The sequence below is a fragment of the Coregonus lavaretus genome (assembly GCF_964263955.1).
Source record: "Coregonus lavaretus genome assembly, chromosome: 13".
NCBI classification, from domain to species: Eukaryota; Metazoa; Chordata; class Actinopteri; order Salmoniformes; family Salmonidae; genus Coregonus; species Coregonus lavaretus.
In genome coordinates, this window is record NC_140000.1 from 19,109,944 (window position 1) to 19,134,517 (window position 24,574).

The 24,574-nt window shown below is 48.0% G+C and overlaps 2 protein-coding genes across 2 annotated transcripts in view; one reads left to right on the forward strand and one right to left on the reverse strand.

Moving 5' to 3' along the window:
• The window catches only part of nacad (NAC alpha domain containing), a gene marked incomplete at its 5' end in the record, with an annotated part of 20,357 nt that extends 5,284 nt beyond the window's left edge, over window positions 1-15,073 (forward strand). The window contains 10 exons of the mRNA XM_084174947.1: window positions 2,877-3,166; window positions 3,266-6,257; window positions 6,681-11,624; window positions 11,742-11,966; window positions 12,710-12,798; window positions 13,174-13,242; window positions 13,377-13,523; window positions 13,718-13,846; window positions 14,612-14,734; window positions 14,954-15,073. Coding sequence (XP_084031073.1) covers window positions 2,877-3,166; window positions 3,266-6,257; window positions 6,681-11,624; window positions 11,742-11,966; window positions 12,710-12,798; window positions 13,174-13,242; window positions 13,377-13,523; window positions 13,718-13,846; window positions 14,612-14,734; window positions 14,954-14,968 — 9,023 coding nt within the window. The 3' untranslated portion in view covers window positions 14,969-15,073. The remainder of the gene's footprint in view (window positions 1-2,876; window positions 3,167-3,265; window positions 6,258-6,680; window positions 11,625-11,741; window positions 11,967-12,709; window positions 12,799-13,173; window positions 13,243-13,376; window positions 13,524-13,717; window positions 13,847-14,611; window positions 14,735-14,953) is intronic.
• Window positions 15,074-15,145: 72 nt separating this feature from the next.
• On the reverse strand, window positions 15,146-19,152 carry LOC311139911 (Golgi-associated plant pathogenesis-related protein 1-like). Its single transcript, XM_084174908.1, has 5 exons — window positions 18,848-19,152; window positions 17,796-17,904; window positions 17,300-17,403; window positions 16,588-16,665; window positions 15,146-16,057 (listed from the first exon to the last, which is right to left on the reverse strand). The coding sequence occupies exons 1-5, from the start codon at window positions 18,858-18,860 to the stop codon at window positions 15,897-15,899; spliced, it is 465 nt and encodes a 154-aa protein (XP_084031034.1). The 5' UTR covers window positions 18,861-19,152; the 3' UTR covers window positions 15,146-15,896.
• Between the last annotated feature and the right edge of the window lie 5,422 nt (window positions 19,153-24,574).

A 24,574-nucleotide genomic window follows, 5' to 3' on the forward strand; every position in this document is an offset into this window, starting at 1 on the left:
CATGAAGTAGCTAGTGAACTTATCTAACTGTGCTAGCTGTAGTACGATCAAGCAACGGAAGAGGGCAACAGACACCCTGCATGTAGCGCTCCCGCTGGATCTGGGATGAATATAACACAGGACCAGCATGTTTTCGATGTTACCCATCAATCAATATGAATTCTTCTTTAATAAATTATTTACATTCTCTCATGTCTTTTCTCTCTCTTTCTCCTTTTCTTACTTTGCCTCTCTAGCGTGGTGGGAGTTAGTGTTCACACCCCTTTACTTTGTCCACATTTTGTTGCGTTACAGCCTTTTAAAATGGATTAAATTGAGATTTTGTGTCACTGGCCTACTCAGAATACCCCATAATGTCAAAGTGGATTATGTCAATAAGTATTCAACCTAGTCTCTCGAGTGGCGCAGTGGTCTAAGGCAGTGCTAGCTGTGCCACTAGAGATCCTGGTTCGAATCCAGGCTCTGTCATAGCCGGCTGCGACCGGGAGACCCATGGGGCGGCGCACAATTGGCCCAGGGTAGGGGAGGGAATGGCCAGCAGGGATGTAGCTCAGTTGGTAGAGCTTTACATTTTAGTCATTTAGCAGACGCTCTTATCCAGAGCGACTTACAGTTAGTGAATACATATTTTTTTTATACTGGCCCCCCGTGGGAATCGAACCCACAACCCTGGCGTTGCAAACGCCATGCTCTATCAACTGAGCTACATCCCTGCCGGCCATTCCCTCCCCTACCCTGGACGACGCTGGGCCAATTGTGCGCCGCCCATGAGTCTCCCGGTCGTGGCCGGCTGCGACAGAGCCTGGATTCGAACCAGGATCTCTAGTGGCACAGTTAGCACTGCTATGCAGTGCCTTAGACCACTGCGCCACTCAGGAGCATGGTGTTTGCAACGCCAGGGTTGTGGGTTTGATTCCAACGGGGGGCCAGTATATCAAAATAAAATAATGTATGAACTCACTAACTGTAAGTCGCTCTGGATAAGAGCGTCTGCTAAATGAAAAAAAAAAAAAAAAAATGTGTTATAGCATGCCTGGTTGTTTAGCACAAAACATTTGATGGGTAGTTTAGCACAAAACATTTGCTTAACAAGTCAAATAATAAGTTGCATGGACTCACTTTGTGAGCAATTATAGTTTTTAACATGATTTTTGAACAACTACCTTATCTCTGTACCCCACACATATGATTATCTGTAAGGTCCCTCAGTCGAGCAGTGAATTTCAAACACAGATTCAACCACAAAGACCAGGGAGGTTTTCCAATGCCTCGCAAATAATTGTTAGATGGGTAAAATAAAAAGCAGACATTGAATATCCATTTGAGCATGGTGAAGTTATTAATTACACTTTGGATTGTGTATCAATACACCCAGTCACTACAAAGATACAGGTGGCCTTCCTAACTCAGTTGCCAGAGAGGAAGGAAACCGCTCAGGGATTTCACCATGAGGCCAATGGTGACTTTAAAACAGTTACAGAGTTTAATGGCTGTGATAGGAGAAAACTAACATTGTAGTTACTCCACAATGCTAAGCTAAATGACAGAGTGAAAAGAAGGAAGCATGTACAGAATAAAACATATTCCAAGAGTACCAGTCTTCATACTTTGAAGCATGGTTGTGGCTGCATCATGTTATGGGTATGCTTGTCATCGGCAAGGACAAGGGATTTTTTTGTTGTTGAAGAATAATGTGCTGATATTGTTCAATCCAGGTGTGCAAAGCTCTTAGAGACTTACCCAGAAAGACTCACAGCTGTAATCGCTGCCAAAGGTGATTATAACATGTATTGACTCAGGGGTGTGAATACATATGTACATTAGATATTTCATTTTCAATAAATTTGCTAACATTTCTAAAAACTTGTTTTCATTTTGTCATTATGGGGTATTGTGTGTATATGGGTGAGATACAAATATATATTTAATCAATTTTGAATTCAAGCTGTAACAACAAAGTGGAATAAGTCAAGGGGTATGAATACTTTCTGAAGGCACTGTATATACTGTATATTTTAGTCTATGTGCTCTGCTTATTTTAATCTATGTGCTCTGCTCTGCTGTGTGTGTGTGTGTCTCTGTTCTGCTGACTTTGCCCTGTGGCTCCAGAGCTGTCAGTCTGACTTTGCTGATGGGATAAGAGAGGGGAGAGGAAAGATGAGAGGAGGGGTAGAGGAGAGGGGTAAAACACTAACATGCACAAGCTTACACATGCTCATGCACAGTGCGGGCTCTACTGCCCTAGCAGCAGGTACCACAGCCAGATATGCAGACTTCAGCAAACTCAGGGTGTGTTCCATTCCCTTGGGGTCAGGGGTCACTACTGTGGAAGGGAACGAGTCTGAGTAAAGAACTACCCTGGGCAGTGAGCCCTGTAAATGGAAGGAGCACACATTTAATTCATTCAGAACTCACTGCCAGTAAATGGGCTCCATTCACCCAGCCGTAGTTGATGGACTGCAAGTGACGACAGTAGGGGCCTTATATTTTGATATGTTGATGCCACTTGAAGTGTACCCTTAGCTGCTGTGAGCGTGGTCTTTTCAGTCACCTGTTTTCTCTGACATTTAGGTGACATTCTAGACCCGCTAGGTATGGCTGTGTGTGTAACGGTAATGGAGGGAGAACAAGCTTCAAAGGGAGAGCTGAAAGGACTGTTTCTATTCAACAAAGGCAAAGCGATTACAGCATCCATTACAGTTATTTCGTTTTTTATTTTATTATTTTTAATAAATTCAGGAGGTAAACTGAAATTCCAGTTGCCTTTTCTCGATTACAGTTACTGTTGCCACGTCATAAAGCAGCTAGTGATTCTGACCTCATGGACATAACAATACCTTACAGAAACAGTTTCTTCTCTTTCGCTCCTCTTTCAGACATGATCAGACATGCCTCCACTGACTCCACCCCTAGTGACAGTGGCTCCACCCCTAGTGACAGCGGCTCTAGTCCCTCCCCCAGCACCCCTCAGAAGCTGCTCCCATCATGCACCTCTCTGTTTGGGCCGCGATTGGTCCGGGCCACGCCCAGCTCCTCCGCGACCCCGCGACCCCAGCCTGAAGGTTCCGACCGTCGCCACAGTAACACGGTCCGGCTTAGCGGGAAGTTTGGAGGTCACGGACCCTGTGGACGCCGCAGCGGACCCATGAAGATGGAGAGAATCAAGGTGTGTGTGTGTATATGTATGTGTGTATGTTTACCAATGGTCTCCTCTTCTCTTTATTTTTTTCCAATGTTCATCCAACGTTTTCATTATGTTCTCCAGGTCCTGATGGGCTCAGAGGTGGAGAGTGACTACAAGCAGCCAGAGAACATGGACACACGGGTGGTGATGGGCCAGGAGTCCCTGCTCAAGACCAAGGAGACCCTGACAGGGAAGTGCCCAGGCAGACAGAGCAGTCAGGCGATACCCCTGCCCGGAGGCCCAGTCTTGGAGGTCCCTATGCCTCCCTCAGAACCCCAGGCCGAGGCTGGGGAAAAGGCCCAACTGGACACAGGGCAGGAGAGAGACAACTCACCTCTGACCCCAAAGATGGAGCAAGAGCAGGAGAGAAGCCCTGTCCTGCCCATTAGCCCTCTCCTCACCTCTCTGCTAACCCCCCTCATGCCTGCCTCCCCTCCCTCCTCAGAGCCAGTCACAGTGGATGTTAGTTTGACGGGCAGCTTAAGCCCATTGGAGGCAGGGCTGTCTCCCTATGGTGAAATGTCTTTTGTATGTGCCATGTATGCTATGCCTTCCCTGTCCGAGCCAGCGTATCCCCCTGCTATCCTATCTTTCACTGAGCCGGCCTATGCCGTAGACCCTCTGAGAGTGGGCGTTCCCTCATCCCTGGATCCTGACCTGTACTACACCGCCCCCTCCACCCCCATCAAGATGGCTGCTCGCCCCTCACACCTCAAACACCGCTCTTACCCTGGCTCCCCAGCCTCTCCTCTCTCACCAAACTCCCCCTCGGACAGCGAGGACCTGTGCTCCCCCCTCACCTCCCCCTCTGGCTCCTACGTTACTGCGGAGGGGGGCAGCTGGACTTCTTCCACCTCCCCCTGCACCTCCCCCAATCTGCTCCTGGCAGAGGAGGTGCAGGAGGCACCTGCATGCTTTGTCAGCTCGCTGTCTGAAATCGGAGACGAGGTGGGGGAGGATAGGGGAGCAGTAGGGGAGAGGGCAGAGGAGAGGGGAGGAGGAGCAGCAGAGTGGCGGTTCTGCCTCTATAAGGGTCTAGCAGAGACTGTGATCCTGGAGGAGGAGGAGGTGCTGAGAGGGGAGGTGAGAGGGAGGAGGAGTGAGGAAGCGACAGTCTCAAGGGGTAGCTGTCGCCCTCGCTGGGTGACAGAGGACACTTCCCCATTGAGGAGCAGCAGCGGCAGAAGCACCGACTCCCAGGAAGAGGGAGGGGAGTCGGAGGGCTCGCTCTGCCCAGCAGAGGATGCTCTGGCTGGGGGACAGCAGTACTCTAGTCCCCTGCTGCAAAGAGGCCTGGAGCTGGAGCTGCAGGCCTGTGTGTCTGAGGAGCTTTACCCTCCCATTACCAACCCAGAGGATGGAGCAGACTCCCCACGGCTGACCTCCATCTTCTCCCCCTTTTCCCCAGACATGGGGAACCTAAGCCCTCACACCTCCAGCGTCAACCCTACTTCCCCCAACCTCACCCTGGACACCTGCTCTCCAGATGTGTCAGACGGGGATAACTCCAGTCCGTACGGAGAGATGGGTCCCTTCCTGCTGTTCCCAGGCTCCTACAGTGATGATGGAGAAATGGAGGAGGAGGAGGAGGAGAGGATGATCCCAGCCTCTCTGCTTAACTTCCCCCTCCACACCAGCCTCCTCTTCCAGGCAGACTCCATGGAGATCACTCTCTTCCCCACAGAGGAGGGGAATGAAGGGAACGATGTGGATGCGTACGCGGCCGGAGAGGAGGAGGGGGACGTGGAGGATGATGATGAAGATTATGAAGATGATGATGATGATGATGAGGAAGAAGTGGAGGCTAAGGTAGAGATAGAGGAGGCTAAAGTAGAGGTAGAGATAGAGGAAGAGGTGGATGAAGAGGAGGGTGAGGATGTTGAGGAGGAGGAGGGTGAGGGTAAGGTTGTAAATGACCCAGCTGAAGAGGACACCTCGGCCTCCTTCCTTCATTCAATGTCGGAGACTTCCATCAACGAGGGGCTGGATGAATCCTTCTGTTTCCATGACGACACTGATGACTCAATAGACTCTGCCTCTTATAATGGCGAGGAGGATGAGCGGCTGTATAGCACAGAGAGACATGCTGAACCACCCACAGAACCACCCACAGGACCACCCACAGGACCACCCACAGAACCACCCACAGAACCACCCACAGGACCACCCACAGAACCACCTACAGAACCACCCACAGAACCATCAACAGAACCACACAAAGCCAAACCTCAGCCTGAAACCAGACCAGAGGCCCACTGCACTGAACCGTCCCAGTCCCAGAGGAGACCTAGCCTAAACAATCCCCCAGGAGCCAAAGAGCCCAGGCCTGATGATCCTCCAGGACCTAGACCACCACAACCTGCACTTGCACCTGCCCAACCTGCGGAATCAGCCCACCCCGAGTCCTCCAACAGCGGCAGTGAGAGTGAAATGGAGATCTCCTCAGAGTCCTCTGACCCTCCTGTCCCCGCTCCTTCTCAGGAGAGCCCTTCTGTCTCTACCCTTACCCCTAAACCTGCTACAACCCCTTACCCTGCTACCCCTACCCTAAAAACTATCCCTAAGACTACCCCTGCTACCGTGTCAACCCCTAAATCCAAGCCTGCAACTCTCTCTAACCCCAACACTAACCGTGCAACTGCCCCTAACGCTAAATCTGCTACTGTCTGTACCACTAACACTAACCCTGCTACAGCCTCAACACCACAAAATAACCCTGCTACTTCCTCCACCCCCAAAACTATCCCTGCTACCATCTGTACACCTGAAATTAACCCTGCTATGGTCTCTACCCCTAACACTAACAGTGCTCCTGCCCCTAACGCTAAATCTGCTACAGCCTTTACCACTAACACTAACCCTGCTACAGCCTCAACTCCAAAAACTACCCCAGCTACATGCTCTACCCCAAACCCTGCTGCTACTCCTAACACTAACCCTGCTGCTTCAATCGAGGAGACAGCGTCCCACAGCAATCCTGTCACCCTGGCAACGCAGCCATCCCATAACAGCCCTGTGACCCTGGGAACAGAAACAGGGCCAGCCAAAGCAGCTGCAGAGGAAGTACGGGCTGGTACGGTGAGAGAGGAGGACAAAAGGAGCGGTGCAAAGAGAGAGAAAGACAAACAGAGCGGTGGGGAGAGAGAGAAGGACAAAAAGAGCAGTGGGGAGAGAGAGAAGGACAAAAAGAGTGGTGCAGAGAGAAAGAAATACAAACAGAGCGGTGGGGAGAGAGAGAAGGACAAAAAGAGCGGTGCGGAGAGAGAGAAGGACAAACAGAGCGGTGTGGAGAGAGAGAAGGACAAACAGAGTTGTGCAGAGAGAGAGAAGGATGAACAGAGCACAGAGACTTCAGAAGAGGACCACACAGAGCAGACAGACAGAGACTCGTTCAAACTACTCATTAAGCCACGCCCCTCTAAGTCAGACACACCCCGGCCTAAACAGAAGACCTCTGAGCCCCGTAAGCCCCTCCCACGTGTGTTTGGGGTTGCAGCGGCTTCAGTCCGGTCCAACCCGCTTCTGGTGTCAGTGCTGGAACTGGACCAGAAGAACGGGAACAGCAGCGCTGAAGGTGTGGACTCCCATCTGGTCCTTGAAGGGACCACTGCCACCAACGACCTGAACAAGGGGGTCCCTCTGCTCTCGTACCCCAAAGAACCTAACCCCAGCAACATCCCTGTCTCTTCCTGCCCTGAGAGCTCACCTGACCTGGCTGACAACCTGTCCCTGACCCCTGACCTCTGCCCATGTGACCCCGCCCAGGAGAACCTGAGGGAGAACACCCTGAGCACTGAGGATGGGGGCCCTGGGGCCCTCGGCTCCCCTCACACACCCCTGGCTGTCTCTCCCAAGAGGGAGAACTCAGAGACAGACGCAGGGGGGAGGAGGGGAGCTGGGGGCTGGAGGGCTGATAGGAGGGAGTTAGGGCCTCCCCTGCCCCCCAGGCCCCTGCCCCTGCTCCTATCTCTCTCTCTGGGGCAGGGCTGTGGGTTGGAGGCACAGAGCCTGTTACTGTGTGAGGTGGAGGGACATACGGTTGGACAGACAATTGGAGAGACACTCTCCGGGCTGCCCAATGTCGGCACAGACGAGGATGAGGTGGGTGATATAATGGGGGACGAAGAAGACAACAACAGCCTGTGTGGTCGGCCGGACAAGATGGCAGATGTCGAGCTCGTGGGAGAGGGTGTGCCAGAGTCCAACCTGTCCAGCTGGAGGTCCATTGAGGAGATCTCAGAGGCAGGGGGAGGAGAGGACGGAAGCTCCCGATTCCTAGAGGATGATGTCAGCAACCTGCAGAGTCACCCGGAAAACAAGGAGGAGCAGGAAAACAACAACGAGTCAGTGTTCCTATCCTCTGGAATGCCAACCTGTGTGACTCTGAATGCCCTGTCGGAGGAGGTGAGACACCAGAGCCAGAGTGTGAGTCTGAGGGCGTCCCTCTCAAACATACCACTCACAGAGGTGAGACCACAGGCCGCTGCAGCCTCCGATAGGCCAACAACATCAACGGACAGCTCAACACACCAATCAGACACAAGACTGGCTTCCTCGTCCATGGAAAGCCCTGGGCGTGTCTCACCACCAGGAGGTAAACCACAGACTGTCTCAGACCAGAGCCCTGGTTCAGTAGAGGCAGCCATTTCCAGACCCAACAGTAACACAGATCTTAACCCAGCAGACATACAGGTAGACTCTGCTCTGTCTCTGCTGGGAGGGGCGTTTGGATCCTTCAGCCCTAAAATCAGACCAAGCAACTCCAAGTCAGCCAGACTGTCCCAAGAAACTTCGCCATCAGTGAGGAAAGACACAGTAGAGAATGTCCAAGTCTCCCAAAAAACTTCTCTCTCAGTGGGCAAAGACAAAGTAGAGAAGGTCCAAGTTTCCCAAGAAATGTCCCCATCAGTGGGCAAAGACACAGTAGAGAAGGTCCAAGTCTCCCAAGAATGTTCCCTATCAGTGGGCAAAGACACAGTAGAGAAGATCCAAGTTTCCCAAGAAATGTCTCCATCAGTGAGCAAGGACACAGTAGAGAAGGTCAATGTCTCCCAAGAATGTTCCCTATCAGTGGGCAAAGACACAGTAGAGAAGATCCAAGTTTCCCAAGAAATGTCTCCATCAGTGAGCAAGGACACAGTAGAGAAGGTCAATGTCTCCCAAGAATCTTCCCTATCAGTGGGAAAAGACACAGTAGAGAAGGTCCAAGTTTCCCAAGAATCTTCCTTATCAGTGGGCAAAGACACAGTAGAGAAAGTCCAAGTTTCCAAAGAATCTTCCCTATCAGTGGGCAAAGACACAGTAGAGAAGGTCCAAGTTTTTCACAAAACTTCCCCATCAGTAAGCAAAGACACAGAAGAGAAGTTCCAAGTTTCCCAAGAAATGTCCCCGTCAATGAGCAAAGACACAGTAGAGAAAGTCAAATTTTCCCAAGAGTCTTCCCAATCAGTGAGCAAAGACATAGTAGAGAAGGTCCAAGGTTCCCAAGAAACTTCCCCATCAGTGAGCAAAGACACAGTAGAGAAGGTCCAAGTATTCAGAGAATCTTCCCTATCAGTGGGCAAAGACACAGTAGAGAAAGTTCATGTCTCCCAAGAATCTTTCCTATCAGTGGGCAAAGACACAGTAGAGAAGGTCCAAGTTTCCCAAGAAACTTCCCCATCAGTGAGCAAAGACACAGTAGAGAAGGTCCAAGTCTCCCAAGAATCTTCCCTATCAGTGAGAAAAGACACAGTAGAGAAGGTTCAAGTTTCCCAACAAACTTCCCCATCAGTGGGCAAATACACAGTAGAGAAGATCCAAGTTTCCCAAGAAACTTCCCCATCAGTGAGCAAAGACACAGTAGAGAAAGTCCAAGTATTCCAAGAATTTTCTCTATCAGTGGGCAAAGACACAGTAGAGAAAATCCAAGTTTCCCAAGAAACTTCCCCATCAGTGGGCAAAGACACAGTAGAGAAGGTCCAAGTTTCCCAAGAAACTTCCCCATCAGTGAGCAAAGACACAGTAGAGAAAGTCAAATTTTCCCAAGAGTCTTCCCAATCAGTGAGCAAAGACATAGTAGAGAAGGTCCAAGGTTCCCAAGAAACTTCCCCATCAGTGAGCAAAGACACAGTAGAGAAGGTCCAAGTATTCAGAGAATCTTCCCTATCAGTGGGCAAAGACACAGTAGAGAAAGTTCATGTCTCCCAAGAATCTTTCCTATCAGTGGGCAAAGACACAGTAGAGAAGGTCCAAGTTTCCCAAGAAACTTCCCCATCAGTGAGCAAAGACACAGTAGAGAAGGTCCAAGTCTCCCAAGAATCTTCCCTATCAGTGAGAAAAGACACAGTAGAGAAGTTTCAAGTTTCCCAACAAACTTCCCCATCAGTGGGCAAATACACAGTAGAGAAGATCCAAGTTTCCCAAGAAACTTCCCCATCAGTGAGCAAAGACACAGTAGAGAAGGTCCAAGTATTCCAAGAATCTTCTCTATCAGTGGGCAAAGACACAGTAGAGAAAATCCAAGTTTCCCAAGAAACTTCCCCATCAGTGGGCAAAGACACAGTAGAGAAGGTCCAAGTTTCCCAAGAAACTTCCCCATCAGTGAGCAAAGACACAGTAGAGAAGATCCAAGTCTCCCAAGAATGTTTTCTGTCAGTGGGCAAAGACACAGTAGAAAAGGTTCAAGTTTCCCAAGGATCTTCACTATCGGTGGGCAAAAACACAGTAGAGAAGGTCCAAGTTCCCCAAGATATTTCCCCATCAGTGAGCAAAGACACAGTAGAGAAGGTCCAAGTCTCCCAAGAATGTTCTCTGTCAGTGGGTAAAGACACAGTAGAAAAGGTCCAAGTTTCCCAAGGATCTTCACTATCGGTGGGCAAAAACACAGTAGAGAAGGTCCAAGTTCCCCAAGATATTTCCCTATCAGTGGGCAAAGACACAGTAGAGAAGGTCCACGTTTTTCACGAAACTTCCCCATCAGTGAGAAAAGACACAGTAGAGAAGGTCCAGGTTTACCAAGAAATGTCCCCATCAGTGAGCAAAGACACAATAGAGAAAGTGCAAGTTTCCCAAGAATCTTCCCCATCAGTGAGCAAAGACATAGTAGAGAAGGTCCAGGTTTCCCAAGAATCTTGCCTATCAGTGGGCAAAGACACAGTAGAAAGCATGATACAACTCTGCTCCCAGCCTCAGCCAGAGGAGACGGTGAGCCAAAGAGAGGGTGGTGGCGGTCAGACGACTGACAGGCACATTGACCAACCAAAGACGAGCTTGGCCTTAGAAGGGCAGGAGAGCAGTGTTTGTATCTCAGGGGAAAGAGAGGTGGAGGAGAGAGCAGAGGAGAGATTCTCTCCAACAGAGAGTGTTCCAGAACCTGCACAGCATCACACACCTGAGGGAGAGCTGAGCACAGAGAAAGCCATCACTCCTCCTCAGCCAGGGAGGAGAGGGAAGCAGAGGAAGCAGAGCAGAGACAGACCCAGTCAGCCACGCAGACAGGCTCCGTCAGGCCCTGGGTCTACTGATCAACTTCAGGAACCAGCTCTCCCTGCCAAGACCCCAGCAGACGCCTCCCCACCAGGGAAACAAAAGAATAAGAACACAAGGGGCCAAAAATCTGCTGCAGACACCAGACAGAGGACAACTGTGAAGGGCAAACCTGAGGCAGAGTCCGAGAGGAGAGGGGAAAACAGAAACGTCTCTGTTGCCCCGACTCCCCCTAGTCCTACCAACCTCAGCCCCATCACTCCCGCTCTCCTAGTCAACCAGGAAGTGAACCCGGAAGTGCACCAGGATATGCTTGATAACAGGCCGCTGCCTGGTTGCCAGGCAGAAAGCAGGAAGGACATAAACGATAACAATATGGGGAGTGGCCATGCCTCCCCTACAGAACAGAATAGGTCCTCTTCTCCTCCACCTCTTCCCTCCTCCTCTCCTCCCCCACTTTCCTCCTCTCCTCTTTCCTCATCTCCCCCACCTCTTCCCTCCTCCTCTCCTCCCCCTCTCTTTCCCTCTCCTCTCTCCTCCTCTCCTACCCCCAGTACTTTCACGGTGCCGCCAGATGAGGACCTCCCCACCCCCATACAGGAGTCCCAGCCTCTCCTCACCACAGCCCAGCCTGTCACCCCACTCCTAGACACCCAGCCTCAATCAACCAATCTTCAGGCAGCCTCCGCAACCCTTTCTACTACCCATATCGCCCTTCCTAAGCACCCCCCTATACCCACCAAAAGTGTCCCTATGTCCCCTACATCCTCCTCATTCTCATCTCCACCCACGTCAGCCCTGCCCTCGACCCCCAGCCTTACCCAGCCCACCCAGGAGTCTCTGCCACGGCTGGAGGCTCCAATCACAGTGCCTGTCCTAGACACCCGCAGGCAGGCCCAGCCCCAGCCAAACCTCCTCACCGAGCCCAACAGACAGATCAAGCCAGGTCAGTCACAAAGCCCACAGGACAGAGGTGAGTTACACTCAGGAGAGATAGGGGTGTGGGGTGATATGATTTTCTCTTTTTGGTAACCAAGAATCAGTGAATCATGAATCAGTCCTATCTGTGTGAACTTGTATTTTGTTGCAGATGGGATGGACATAGACAGTGATGATGATGACACTGCTGTTCCTCTACGACATCACATGACTCAGCCCAGGGGGATTGTGGGAAAATCTTCTCATAAAGAGTCTGGCTCCTCCAATCAGCGAGAGATACTGCTTCACTCCTCCCACCATCCAACTGACAGACAGACAGACTGTCCAATAAGCCATAAGGATTCACAGGAGCTGGACCTGTCCTTCAAATACAATGGTACGTGCTCTCCAAATCCATATCTCTCTCTCTCTCTCTCTGTCTGTTTCTCTCTGTCTCCTTGAGAAAGTGATTCTGAGAAGTGACTCCACCTATGACCTTCCTCACACACACAGATGGCTCTGAATAAGTCTAGTGGTCCTGCTGTGGTCCTGATGAAGGACATACTTTAGATTCTAGGAAGGCTTCTCAATAATACCCTGTCGACCACAGAACACTGCTGCAACTACTGAATAATGGAGGAGAAATACTCAGAGAGAGGATCATCTTATCCAGGAGGAATACTGTTATTGCACATCTTTCAATAGAGGTTATTTCAGGGCAACCGTCAGTCAACCTGAAAACTCTGAGTCAATCTAGCTAAAACTGACCTCCCGGTAGATGATACGTACATAGAATCATGCATGGGGATTTATGTGTACCGTATGTGTGGTAGCACTGCAGAATAATGAACACTGCTACTTGCATTGAAACACAGTAGTACTGAATGTAATTATGCATCATAACATGCATGTTCCATAGCATAGAGATGAAATGACATTGCTATTTAATGAGGTGATCTATTTCTCCTCTAAGATCGGTGATTAGGTTAGCCATAGAGCTTTATGATGGACTGTCCCATTACCAGAGTGCTAACGATCTACACCATGTCCTCATCATCTACATCTCAGTCATTAGTTACCATAGCAATGAGGATGTGATGCAGTCCTCTGAGAGTAACAGTGTGTGTGTGTGTTCCACAGTGGGCTCCTGCAATGAGTCGGAGAGTGAGGGATCAGTGCCAGAGTTGGAAGAACCAGAGCGGGTGCCACTGAGATCCTCAGAACCCCAGGTGAGTCTACCGTGTGTGGGCAGAGAACACTCTAGAAGTCCCCTCACCTCCAAGGGTGGAAACCTTGCTTTCACTGTGTGTTATGTAATAACATATTGATAAGTCATTAACTTTAGGTAGGGGGGTAAGAAGGATGTGTGTTGTGGGGCCTGTATTTTCTGAATGGGTAGCAGCCTCAGAGATCATACACAAAAAAAAAAATGTATGCACGCATGACTGTAAGTCGCTTTGGATAAAAGCGTCTGCTAAATGGCATATTATATTTATATTATTATCTGTTCTATATTATCAGTCTGGATATGGGTAAACTACTGTAGAATGTTCTCAGGTTTGATGTGTTGAATTGATTTTGTTGTCCTCCCTTCCCTCTCTCAGCCCATCTCTCCTGCTGATGAGGGGATAAACAGACCTAAGCAGAGCCGCAGTGAGAAGAAGGCCCGCAAGGTGAGATGTGAACACAGAGCTGCTCCATGCAGCAGACTCAGCTAATCAAACACAGAGCAAATGTGTGTGTATTCTGTGTGTTTGGCCGCGTCATGGTGAAATCAGTGTGTGTGTGTGTGTGTGTGTGTGTTTAGGCCATGGGTAAGCTGGGCTTGCGGCCGGTCCACGGTGTGACCAGGATCACTATAAGGAAGTCGAAGAGCATCTTGTTTGTCATCAGCAAACCTGACGTCTTCAAGAGCCCCGCGTCAGACATCTATATCGTGTTCGGAGAGGCCAAGGTGACCTCCTAACCTTCTCTCTCTCGCTCACTCTCTCTCTCTCTTTACCCCCTCTCTCTTTATACCCCTCTCTCTCTTTTCTCTCATCTACATTGTGTTCAGAGTCAAGGTGACCTCTCTCTCTCTTTCTCCTCCCTCTGTCCTTCTTGCTGTACTCTCTCTCATCCCTCTCTCTCATCTCCTCTGCTCCCCAGATAGAGGACCTGTCTCAGCAGGTGCACAAGGCAGCAGCAGAGAAGTTTAAGGTCCCGGTGGAGCCGTCCCCCCTGGCGCCCCCTGCACCACCCAGCCTCACCATCAAGGAGGAGAGCGAGGAGGAGGAGGTATGGATATGCATGCTCACTCATTATGTCAAGGAAAAACACCAATCTTTACACTATTCTCACTCTTTCATGTGCAGTAGTTCTTTTAGATCTTAATATGAAACAATTCTGTCTAGTGTTGCTATATTGCAGTCCTCTCTACTGCAGTGGTGGAAAAAGTACCCAATTGTCATACTTGAATAAAAGTAAAGATACTTTAATAGAAAATGACTCAAGTAAAAGTCACCCAGTAGAATCCTACTTGAGTAAAATTCTAAAAGTATTTGGTTTTAAATATACTTAAAGTATCAAAAGTAAAAGTAATTATTTCAAATTCCTTATATTAAGCAAACCAGACAGCACCATTTTCTTGTTTTGTTTAATTTACGGATAGCCAGGGGAGAAGCATGTGTTTAGTGACTCCGCCAGATCAGAGGCAGTAGGGATGACCAGGGATGTTCTCTTGATAAGTGTGTGAATTAGACAATTTTCCTGCCCTGCTAAGCATTCAAAATGTAAGTACTTTTGGTTGTCAGGGGAAATGTATGGAGTAAAAAGTACCACATTTTCTTTAGGAATGTAGTGAAGTAAAAGTTGTCAAAAATATAAATAGTAAAGTAAAGTACAGATACCCAAAAAAACTACTTTAGTACTTTCAAGTATTTTTTACTTAACTACTTTACACCCCTGCTCTACTGTAATTAGCCTGATGGCTAATAAGAACTGTAGCATTGTGTTCCATGTTCAGAAGTGTTCCATAGTGCAACTGACCTTGACCTCTGTCAGGTGGACGAGGGAGGTCTGGAGCAGAGGGATATAGAGCTGGTGATGGCCCAGGCTAACGTGTCCCGTTCTAAAGCTGTCCGCGCACTCAGACACAACACGAACGACATCGTCAACGCTATCATGGTGAGGAGAGAGGGATGAAGGAATCTGTAGTTGCACACTATGTCCACTAAATGTCACTGTTGGGCCTACAGTTGCGGTTATGATCTGCTGATGATTGCAACGGTGCTTTTTCAACAGGTCTTGAAGAAAGAAAAAAAAAAGCTTTACAATGTACGTTCTTCACGCATCCAACCCCAAGTTATTCTCTCCTTCTCACTTTCTCATTCTTCTCTCCCACAGGAGCTGACCATGTGAAAGGACCCCCCCCCCCTTCCCCGTCAAGCATAAATGCCACAGTCATCTGTATCGCTGTTATGTTGCATCCTCATTACCTGCTAATAAAAAGTATGTTATAACCACACTAGTGGGCGATACTGTTAACCACCCTAATACTGCACATGTCATGTATGTATAGTGAAAATGGGACATTTTACAGGCGGTCGCTTTTATTACTGGTTAAAATAAAAAACTCAAAATACAAAACATACACAGTCAAACAAAGTGTTCAGAGAAGAGGTCAGTTTAAATCAAGCTCACAAATACATGCCCACATTGAGTAACACATTATTATTATTATTATTATTCTTTACCAGAAATGATTTACTATTTATCCTACAGCATTAGAAATGAATTGTTTGTATGTGCTCTCTCAACTCGACTGTTTCCTTACAAATACAACCCAGTCACTAAAGGTTTTAGCATTTATGAAATGTCTAGATGAGTATATTACTGTAGCAACATCACAGGTGAATCTCTACCCCCCACTAACACTGGAATGAGTAGGTCTACACCCAGTTGGGTGGCTGGTACTCCAGCAGCCACAGCTGGGGTGGTCTGGGTTTGGTCAATGTTGTGCATATATATTTGTTCATGCATTTGTTAGTCACAGTGGTTGTCTTTATATATATAAAAAAAACTCACAAGGCAAGGTCACAAGTCAAAGTGCAAATGTCTTTTGGATGGTCAGTTCCTAGGGCAGGGTTCTTCAATTCCGGTCCTGGAGGGCCGAAACACCTCAGTTTTTCATCCTCTCCTTCTAATCAGGGGCTAATTCAGACCTGGGACACCAGGTGAGTGCAATTAACTACCAGGTAGAAATAAAAAACAGAAGTGTTTCGGCCCTCCAGGACCGGAATTGAAGAACCCTGTCCTAGGGGATGGGGGTGACGGGTCAGTATGTTCCTCAGTCCTTGGGCGGCAGGACGTTGTTGTCAAAGTGTCCCTGGTTAGTGATGTTCCCTGCCGGGAAGTACCTGGCCACCACGAAAGACGAGCCGTCTGACGCACTGGCCTTCCCCACACCTAGCTTCTTACTGCCCTTCCACACCATTGCTGTGAAATGACCTGGGAAGGTGAGGTGAAGTGTTGGGGTGAAGAGAAAGAAAGAGAGAGAGCCAAGCTAAGCACATTCACTGAAGGAAGCCGTCTGCAGCACTGCTCCTCTAAATATTTACAGCTACAGAACCCTATATTCATATCCTCCCCCCTCTATTGTCCCCCACCCCCATATACACTATTTTCCCTCTATTGCACACTCCCATTTCTCCCTCTGTTTTTCCTCTCCTCCTTTCTGTCAGCAGCACATGAGTCAGGGGAGTTGATAGGAGTGATCCTGACGCTGCAGGGTCAGTCACACTGAGCAGGAGGCTTCAGGAAGGGAACAGGAATGCTATAAAGAACTGTGATTTTCCCACAGGCAGCAGTGATCCATGCATGCTTGTGAGCTGAGTCAGAGAACTACACGGTCACAGAACGGTCACAGACACCACACGGTCTAACCCTGAACCCAGCCTGGGTGAACACAACATTGTGGCATGCAGCACTACACCGAGTCAGAGTGTGTGTGTGTCCGCGCATGCATGTGTGTGTCTCACCTGTGCCAGAGGAGAAGCCAGGGCGGTTGAAGTTGTATTGGTTGACCTCGTCATACCAGCGGTCGGCCACATCCTTCCCTATACACAGAGAGGACAAAGGTTACAGGTTATCACATAACATTATACTTGTTTGTTGCCTTTGTCACTATTGTTTAACAGCAACTCGGGCCTAAACCCCCAGAGTGCAAGCGGAGATGACAGCGGCAAGGAAATATTATCCAAGATGGCAGCTGTCCAAGGCAACAGTGCTAACCCTCTTCAAGCTGCCAAAGCTTTAGGTGGGGCAGAAGGTTTGGGAACCCCAGTTTCAGAGGAGCAGTCCAGGGAGAGATGAACTGAGCATGACCCAGTGATAGAGTATGTATCCATAGGAGACTTTATGAATCACAGCAGACTGTCAGGTCAGTGCACAGACATAGTTGTGCTCTGAGTCATGGTCTCGTTGCTGAAACACACTCCGAACACAGAGTAGGGAAATGGACCCCAGCTGTTCCTGCCTGGGTCGCCACTGGACAGGATAGTCTATAGTTTAGACCTAACTAAACCTTAACCCTACAGAGACTCTGGATCTCTCTCTTTAATGTTACTATCTGTACCGTACACAGTGAATAATGTATATGTCCCCATTTCCATAACTACACATATGCAGGCTATGTCAATGTTTGTGGTTGGTCATAGGGTTAGGAGTCATAGGGTTAGAGTGTGTGTGTACCTGGTTGGTCGTAGGAGGCCCAGGCCAGGTTCTCGCCACAGCTCCCCCTACTGGACTCAACACTGTGCTTCAGGATCCTTGTGCTGGCCAGAGACTCAGCATACCTACAGGGTGGAGATAGGGGAGATAGATAGGGGAGATAGTTGTAATAGTTAGATAAAGACAGCTAATAGATGGGAGATTGGTGAAGTGGAAGGAAGTAAGGGTTTGGATGTGGTTGGCCATGCCTCTGATAAAGGAGGTGGTGGGTGGAGGAGATAGGGAGACCCATGGGGCGGCGCACAATTGGCCCAGCATCGTCCAGGGTAGGGTAAGGGAGGGAATGGCCGGCAGGGATGTAGCTCAGTTGGTAGAGCATGGCGTTTGCAAAATAAAAAAATAATGTATGCACTCACTAACTAACTGTAAGTCGCTCTGGATAAGAGCGTCTGCTAAATGACTAAAATGTAAATAGATAAGTGGGAGGGGGGGGGGGGGCGGTGTGTGGGTGACCCACCGAGTGGCATCTCTACTCAGCTTGCTGCACAGCTTCAGAGGTGGTGCCTGGTGCTTCCTACGATACTCATTATGACTCTGCAACACCTCCTCCGAAAACTGCTTAGAAGCTGAGAGAGAGAGAATCATAACACAAGATGCCATGAAAAAACTGAAGGCTAAATGTCTATTGTTTCCCTCATTTTCACTGTAATATACAATCAAACTTTCAAATCATTAATACAACTCAATAAAACGGTAGGCTGCAGATAATCAGAGTGTAACTTAGGCAGTAGTAAATCTCCAGTAAACCCCATACATATGGCTGTTCCCAGGCTTGACTGAGTCTATATACTACTAGACAGACAGTACCAGGGTATGTATGAATGGGGGACACATCCTCCCTCTCCCCAGCCTGGTGCCAATCACAGCCCTACTCACACATCTCCATTCTCTCTGGCATTCACACAATGAGGCGATTCACACACACACACACACACAAAATACAATTGTATTGGTCGCATACACATATTTAGCAGATGTTATTGCAGTTGTAGCGAAATACACATTCAGCCTGTTACGGCCTTGTGATGGATCAGTGGTTCAGTCCTTTGGGCTGGATCCTTGACCCAGATTTAGCTTATTCCTAAACTAAATACCACTTTCAATGGAGGATAATGTGGTTCTGGGAAACTGGCCCCTAAAATGTTCTGTCAATCGATATCAAAACACACAAATACACGCTGACATAACCACAGACACACAGCTTGTAAATAGGGAATTCCCCTACTAGCACAACTACTCCTGATACACTCAATAGTGGTTCCATCTTTACCACAGAAAGGAAGAAACTGACCTAGCACATAGGCGTTACAAGACTATGTCAAATAGATTTACAGCTTTCTAAAATCCACCCCTTTTTCCTGTTGCATGATAACAGACCATTGGCACAGACTGAGAGCTAAGCCTCTTTTGTAATTACTCATACACATGCTCACCACACACACACGTTTCAGTTGATAAACTTTTTCACTTTCCCACAGTCATATTCCATTACATCTCATGTAGTCTTACCTGATTTGCCCATGGCGCAGAAACTCTCTCCTGTTCCCTTTGGCTCAGTCCTCTCTCCTCTGATGGCCTGAAACAGCTGCTATGATTTCTGTCCCTCTCTCCCCTTTCTCTATTCTTATTTTTCTCTGTAACCTTTGTTCCTCTTGCTCACACTTCTCGCTCTAGTAAACTAGTCTTTCTCAAACCTTCTGCTTCTGTCCTCTCCACTCTTACACACCCTGCCTTTTCCTTGCCCACACACACATTATCTTCTTTCTCTGTATCCCTCTGTAACACACAGGCTCTCACTCTCTCTCTCTGTAACTGAAAGGGGAGACCCAGCACGCATGGCTGTTCTAATGACATCATCTCTATGAGACACATGCCCTTTTATGGCTCGAGATTCCTGCTTTCTGCTTGAAACAGTGAGCTGGACATTATACAGTATGAAATATGTATACACTCGCTAACTGTAAGTCGCTCTGGATAAGAGCGTCTGCTAAATGACTAAAATGTAAATGTATACCCTAACTGAACTACGGGCAGTTGAACTGTTTAGAAGCGGTTTTACACTGTTTTACTAGGGTGAGCCTATGTGGCATTGATATTAGTCAGAAACATTTATTATAGTGTCAAAATGGACTACAAAGTGTAAATAGTAGGATCATTCTGGTCTTAAAGTCAGTCTCGTCCAAAACTCGAAAATGTGGGAAAATTGTATTTCAAAGAATTTTCTTTGGGTTGGGTTTATTTCAATCTTGCCCACAGCTGGCAGCACCCAAGTAATCATCAATTCGGAGTGCAGCTGCATGTGACCCAATTGTAATATCCATTAGGGTATAGTTAGGGACCATCAATAAAATTACACAATGTACATTTAATTATTGACAATATAAAAAAATGTAAATAGCTCCAAATTTCAATGACTTGAAAACCTCAAACCAACTATAAATTGTAATATTGAAAGCAGTTAATGAGACAACTAAAAGGTGTGCCACAGGAAAATATTGTCCTATTTACATTGTCTGATTTATTGACGGTCCCTAACTAGCCCCGGAGATAGGCTATCTAAAGTCCGACTTTGCCACGTGGGCACAACAGCCGGCTAAAGCTAATTGGCGAAAGAAGTTGGCTAGCACTAGCTAGCCAACTTCTCATGAGTGACTAAATGTTTTGGTAGAGTGAATATACAAACCCTTGTCACGTGTGAACACACACACAAGAGACACCCACATTAAACCACACCCCAAAGACAAATCTCGTTTGGCTTTAGTCATGGCCGCTGCATTTCTTATTGAGCATCCCCCAAAAAATGAGGCCAAATCAGTAAGTTCAGCCCCCCGTTAAGTGTACATTTCCTTAAAAAATTACTTCCCTGAAGACTTGCTCCAGGACACAGGAAGCTATTCTACCTGCGAAGGGCAACTGATGTGTAATGATTCCAAAGCCTGAACTCTCTCAGGAGAATCAGTTTGACACAGAGGGCTGGTCGTTTGTTTTGGTGCCTTGATCAGAGTAGTAGCGCTGCAATTCGACTGAAAGGGAATAAGCAAACAACTCCAACAATTAATCCACAGATGAAACGGTAAACCAAATTCAGGCATCCTTCAGGGTTCTTCTTCTTTCGACTTTATATGTCGGTTGGCAACCAACTTTAAGATGCATTACCACCACCAACTGGACTGGAGTGTGGACCTCAGTTCATCTTTCAATCACCCACGTGGGTATATGCTCCTAAAAAGCAATGAGGAGATGAGAGACAGGACTTGCAGCGCGTCGAGCGTCAAAAAAAGAACCAAGTTCTATTTTAGCGCCTGGCCACACAGACGCTCGCTGACACGCGAGTGCAATGATTGAATAACATGTATGTCTATTCTGTTACACTTCAAGGACAGGATACTGCCAAATAAAGTAACCATAGGATATATGACTTATTATGTGAGGGCTTTTACCTACCGAAGCATTTAAGATGTTATAACTGCCAGAGGTTTGGGCATGTGGCAACAGCCTGTAAAGAGAAAAAGAGGTGTGCCAGTTGTGGAGGGGAGCATGAGTATGGGAAGTGTGGGGATGGTGTACAACCAAAGTGCTGCAGCTGTGGGGGTGCTCATAGTGTGGCATATGGTGGGTGTGAGGAAATGAAACAGGCAGTGGAGGTACAACAAGTGAGAATGGAGAGAAGGGTGTCATATGCTGAGGCATTGAGGGTGGTCCAGGTCCAGGGAGATACAGGTTAAAGGGAGAGATGGGTAGGAGCATCTAGATCAGGGACTATGGTGCAGGTGGGTGGAGATATTTTTTTTATATATTTTTTTATTTCACCTTTATTTAACCAGGTAAGCCAGTTGAGAACAGGTTCTCATTTACAACTGCGACCTGGCCAAGATAAAGCATAGTAGTGCAATAAAAAAACAAAAAACAACACAGAGTTACATATGGGGTAAAAAACATAAAGTCAGAAATACAACAGAAAATATATATACAGTGTGTGCAAATGTAGCAAGTTATGGAGGTAAGGCAGTAAATAGGCTATAGTGCAGAATAATTACAATAGTATTAACACTGGAATGCTAGATGTGCAAGAGATTATGTGCAAATAGAGATACTGGGGTGCAAAAGAGCAAAATAAATAACAATATAGGGATGAGGTAGTTGGGTGGGCTAATTTCAGATGGGCTGTGTACAGGTGCAGTGATCGGTAAGGTGCTCTGACAACTGATGCTTAAAGTTATTGAGGGAGATAAGAGTCTCCAGCTTCAGAGATTTTTGCAATTCGTTCCAGTCATTGGCAGCAGAGAACTGGAAGGAATGGCGGCCAAAGGAGGTGTTGGCTTTGGGAATGACCAGTGAGATATACCTGCTGGAGCGCAGACTACGGGTGGGTGCTGCTATGGTGACCAATGAGCTAAGATAAGGCGGGGATTTGCCTAGCAGTGATTTATAGATGGCCTGGAGCCAGTGGGTTTGACGACGAACATGTAGTGAGGACCATCCAACAAGAGCGTACAGGTCACAGTGGTGGGTAGTGTATGGGGCTTTGGAGACAAAACGGATGGCACTGTGATAGACTACATCCAACTTGCTGAGTAGAGTGTTGGAGGCTATTTTGTAAATGACATCGCCGAAGTCAAGGATCGGTAGGATAGTCAGTTTTACAAGGGCATGTTTGGCAGCATGAGTGAAGGAGGCTTTGTTGCGAAATAGGAAGCCGATTCTAGATTTAACTTTGGATTGGAGATTCTTTGGTATACATAGATAAGAGAAAGATGGTGACGTTCATAGCAGGAGCTATCAATAGTAGTGTCTAAAACTGAGAGGATTCAGCTAATATGGAAAGCGGATGGGAGACATCTGAGTATGACAGGGCTGACATGGGAAGAGGTTCGAGATTACCTCAATCAGCCGAGGCTGGAGTCATGTATTACTGGATCTTAGTTATAGTGGTAATGCTACAATGGAATGCTCGAAGCCTGTTGGCTAATGGGCAGGATATGCCAGCTAAGCCTAATGTGATTTGTGTGCAGGAAACATGTCTCAAACCGACTTTGGAGTTTATCATACAGGGATATGTAGTGGTTCATAGGGACAGAGATGTAGGGGGAGTGGGGGGGGGGGGGGGTGTGCCACCTTCATAAAGCAAGGACTTACTTACAGGATGCTAGGCAAAGGTATTGAACAGGAATATGTGGTGATGGAGGTGTGTTTGAGAGGAGGGGTGCTAGTGGTAGTGAACTACTATAATCCCTGCCAGATATTAGACCTGAAAGTGCTGGAGAGGATGGAGGGCCAGAATAAAAATAAGGTAATGTGGTGTGGTGATTTTAATGCCCACAACACACTCTGGGAGGGAGGAGGAGGAGTGTGGGGCAGCGGTTAGGAGTAGGAACAGGGCATTTAGAATACTGAAAAAGAACTATCCATCAGGCAAAGAGGTCATGTTGGCATCAGTTCTGTGACACCATTGGAAGGGCGACACCTGTGGGAGATGTGTGGGGGATGATCAAGAGGATACGTGGGGTTAGAAGGGAGTGGGATTATCCAGTGTTGATGAGTGGGGAGGATATGGCAGTAACAGATGAGGAGAAGGCAGAGATGATGGCCAAAGTGTTTGTCCCAAGTGCATAGCTCGGCTAATCTGTCAGAGGAGGGACAGATGGGGGGAGAGAGAGAACGAGAGAGGAGCACCCTGGAGTGCTGGATAGGGAGGATGTAAATGATGCGTTGAATACACCATTTACCATGGCAGAGATGAAGAGGGCAATAGGCAAGGCTGGGTAAACTTCACCTGGGAAAGATGAGGTGTGTTACATCATGTTGACCTGTCTTAGTGATGAGGCACTGGATAAGGTATTGGCAGCTGGAAAGAGGCAGTAGTGGCACCAATCTGGAAGCCAGGGAAGGACCCAACGAGGCCAACAAGCTATCGGCCAATAGCTTTAACATCACATGTATAGAAGATTATGGAAACTATGATTACGGAGAGGCTAACTTACTTCCTGGGGACTAGTATCGCCACATCAGAGTGGGTTCAGGAAGGGGGGGGGGGGGGGGGAATATGGACCCAGTGCTCTGCTTAGAAGCAGAGGTCAGGTAGGCTCAGGTGAACAAGGAGACTGTTGTTGCTGTCTTTTTTTGATGTGGAGAAGAAGTATGATATGATCTGGAAGGAGGGGTTGCTAATCAAGCTTGATTTTATGGGGGTAGGAGGAAGAACGTACAACTGGATAAAGGACTTCCTGTTTGGAAGGTCTATCCAGGTGAGGGTGGGGTAGTCTCTATCTGGCAGCTACCTGGTGGATAACGGTACACCGCAGGGGAGTGTGATTAGTCTTCTGTTGTTGTCAATCATGATCAATGATGTTTACTCTCAGGTATGGCCGGATATTGGGAGGTTGTTATTTGCATAGTCAGGAAGGTACAGGAAGCAATTGATGAGGTAGAGCGGTGGGCATTAATGTGGGGATTCAGGTTCTCTGTAGAGAATACTCAGTGTTCTTTACCAGGAGGAAGGTGGGAGATGAGGTACGATTGAGGTTATATGGGAGAAACTTGGAGAGGGTGGGGACCTTCAGGTTCCTTGGGATGTACTTTGACAGTAGGCTGACCTGGACAGAACACATTAAGAGAGTGGTGGGAAAGTGTAAGAAGGTGCTAAATGTGATGGGGGGCATTCCTCATTGAGGACCATGTATGTTGCATTGATCCGATCTGTAAAAGACTATGGCAGTATAGCGTATGAATCGGCAGCCCAGACCTTACTGGAAAGGTTTGATGTCATACAAGGACAAGGACTTAGAATATGTAGTGGGGCTTTTCGGACCTCCCCAGTGTCCGCACTACAGGTGGAGCTGGGGTATATGTCGTTGCAGATTAGGAGACAGCAGATGGCAATTAATTATTGGCTCAACCTACAGGGACATGGGGTGTCTCATCCTGTGAAAGGGATTCTACAGGCATGTCTTATCCGGTGTCCTGTGTGAATTTTAAGTATGCTCCCTCTAATTCTCTCTCTCTCCCTCTTTCCCTCCCATCCCGGAGGACCTGAGCCCTAGGACCATGCCTCAGGACTACCTGGCCTGATGACTCCTTGCTGTCCCCAGGCCACCTGGTTGTGCTGCTGCTCCAGTTTCCACTCTTCTGCCTCCGGCTATGGAACCCTGACCTGTTCACCGGACGTGCTACCTTGTCCCAGACCTGCTGTTTTCAACTCTCTCTCTCTATCGCACCTGCTATTTCAACCTCTAAATG

What these genes read in the sequence shown, in the direction of transcription:
- LOC311139911 (XM_084174908.1), bottom strand. An exon ending in CTGAGTAGAGATGCCACTCG is followed by an intron (nt 17,404 to 17,795) that starts GTGGGTCACCCA and finishes TCCACCCTGTAG; the next exon opens with GTATGCTGAGTCTCTGGCCA. An exon ending in GGCCTCCTACGACCAACCAG is followed by an intron (nt 16,666 to 17,299) that starts GTACACACACAC and finishes CTCTGTGTATAG; the next exon opens with GGAAGGATGTGGCCGACCGC.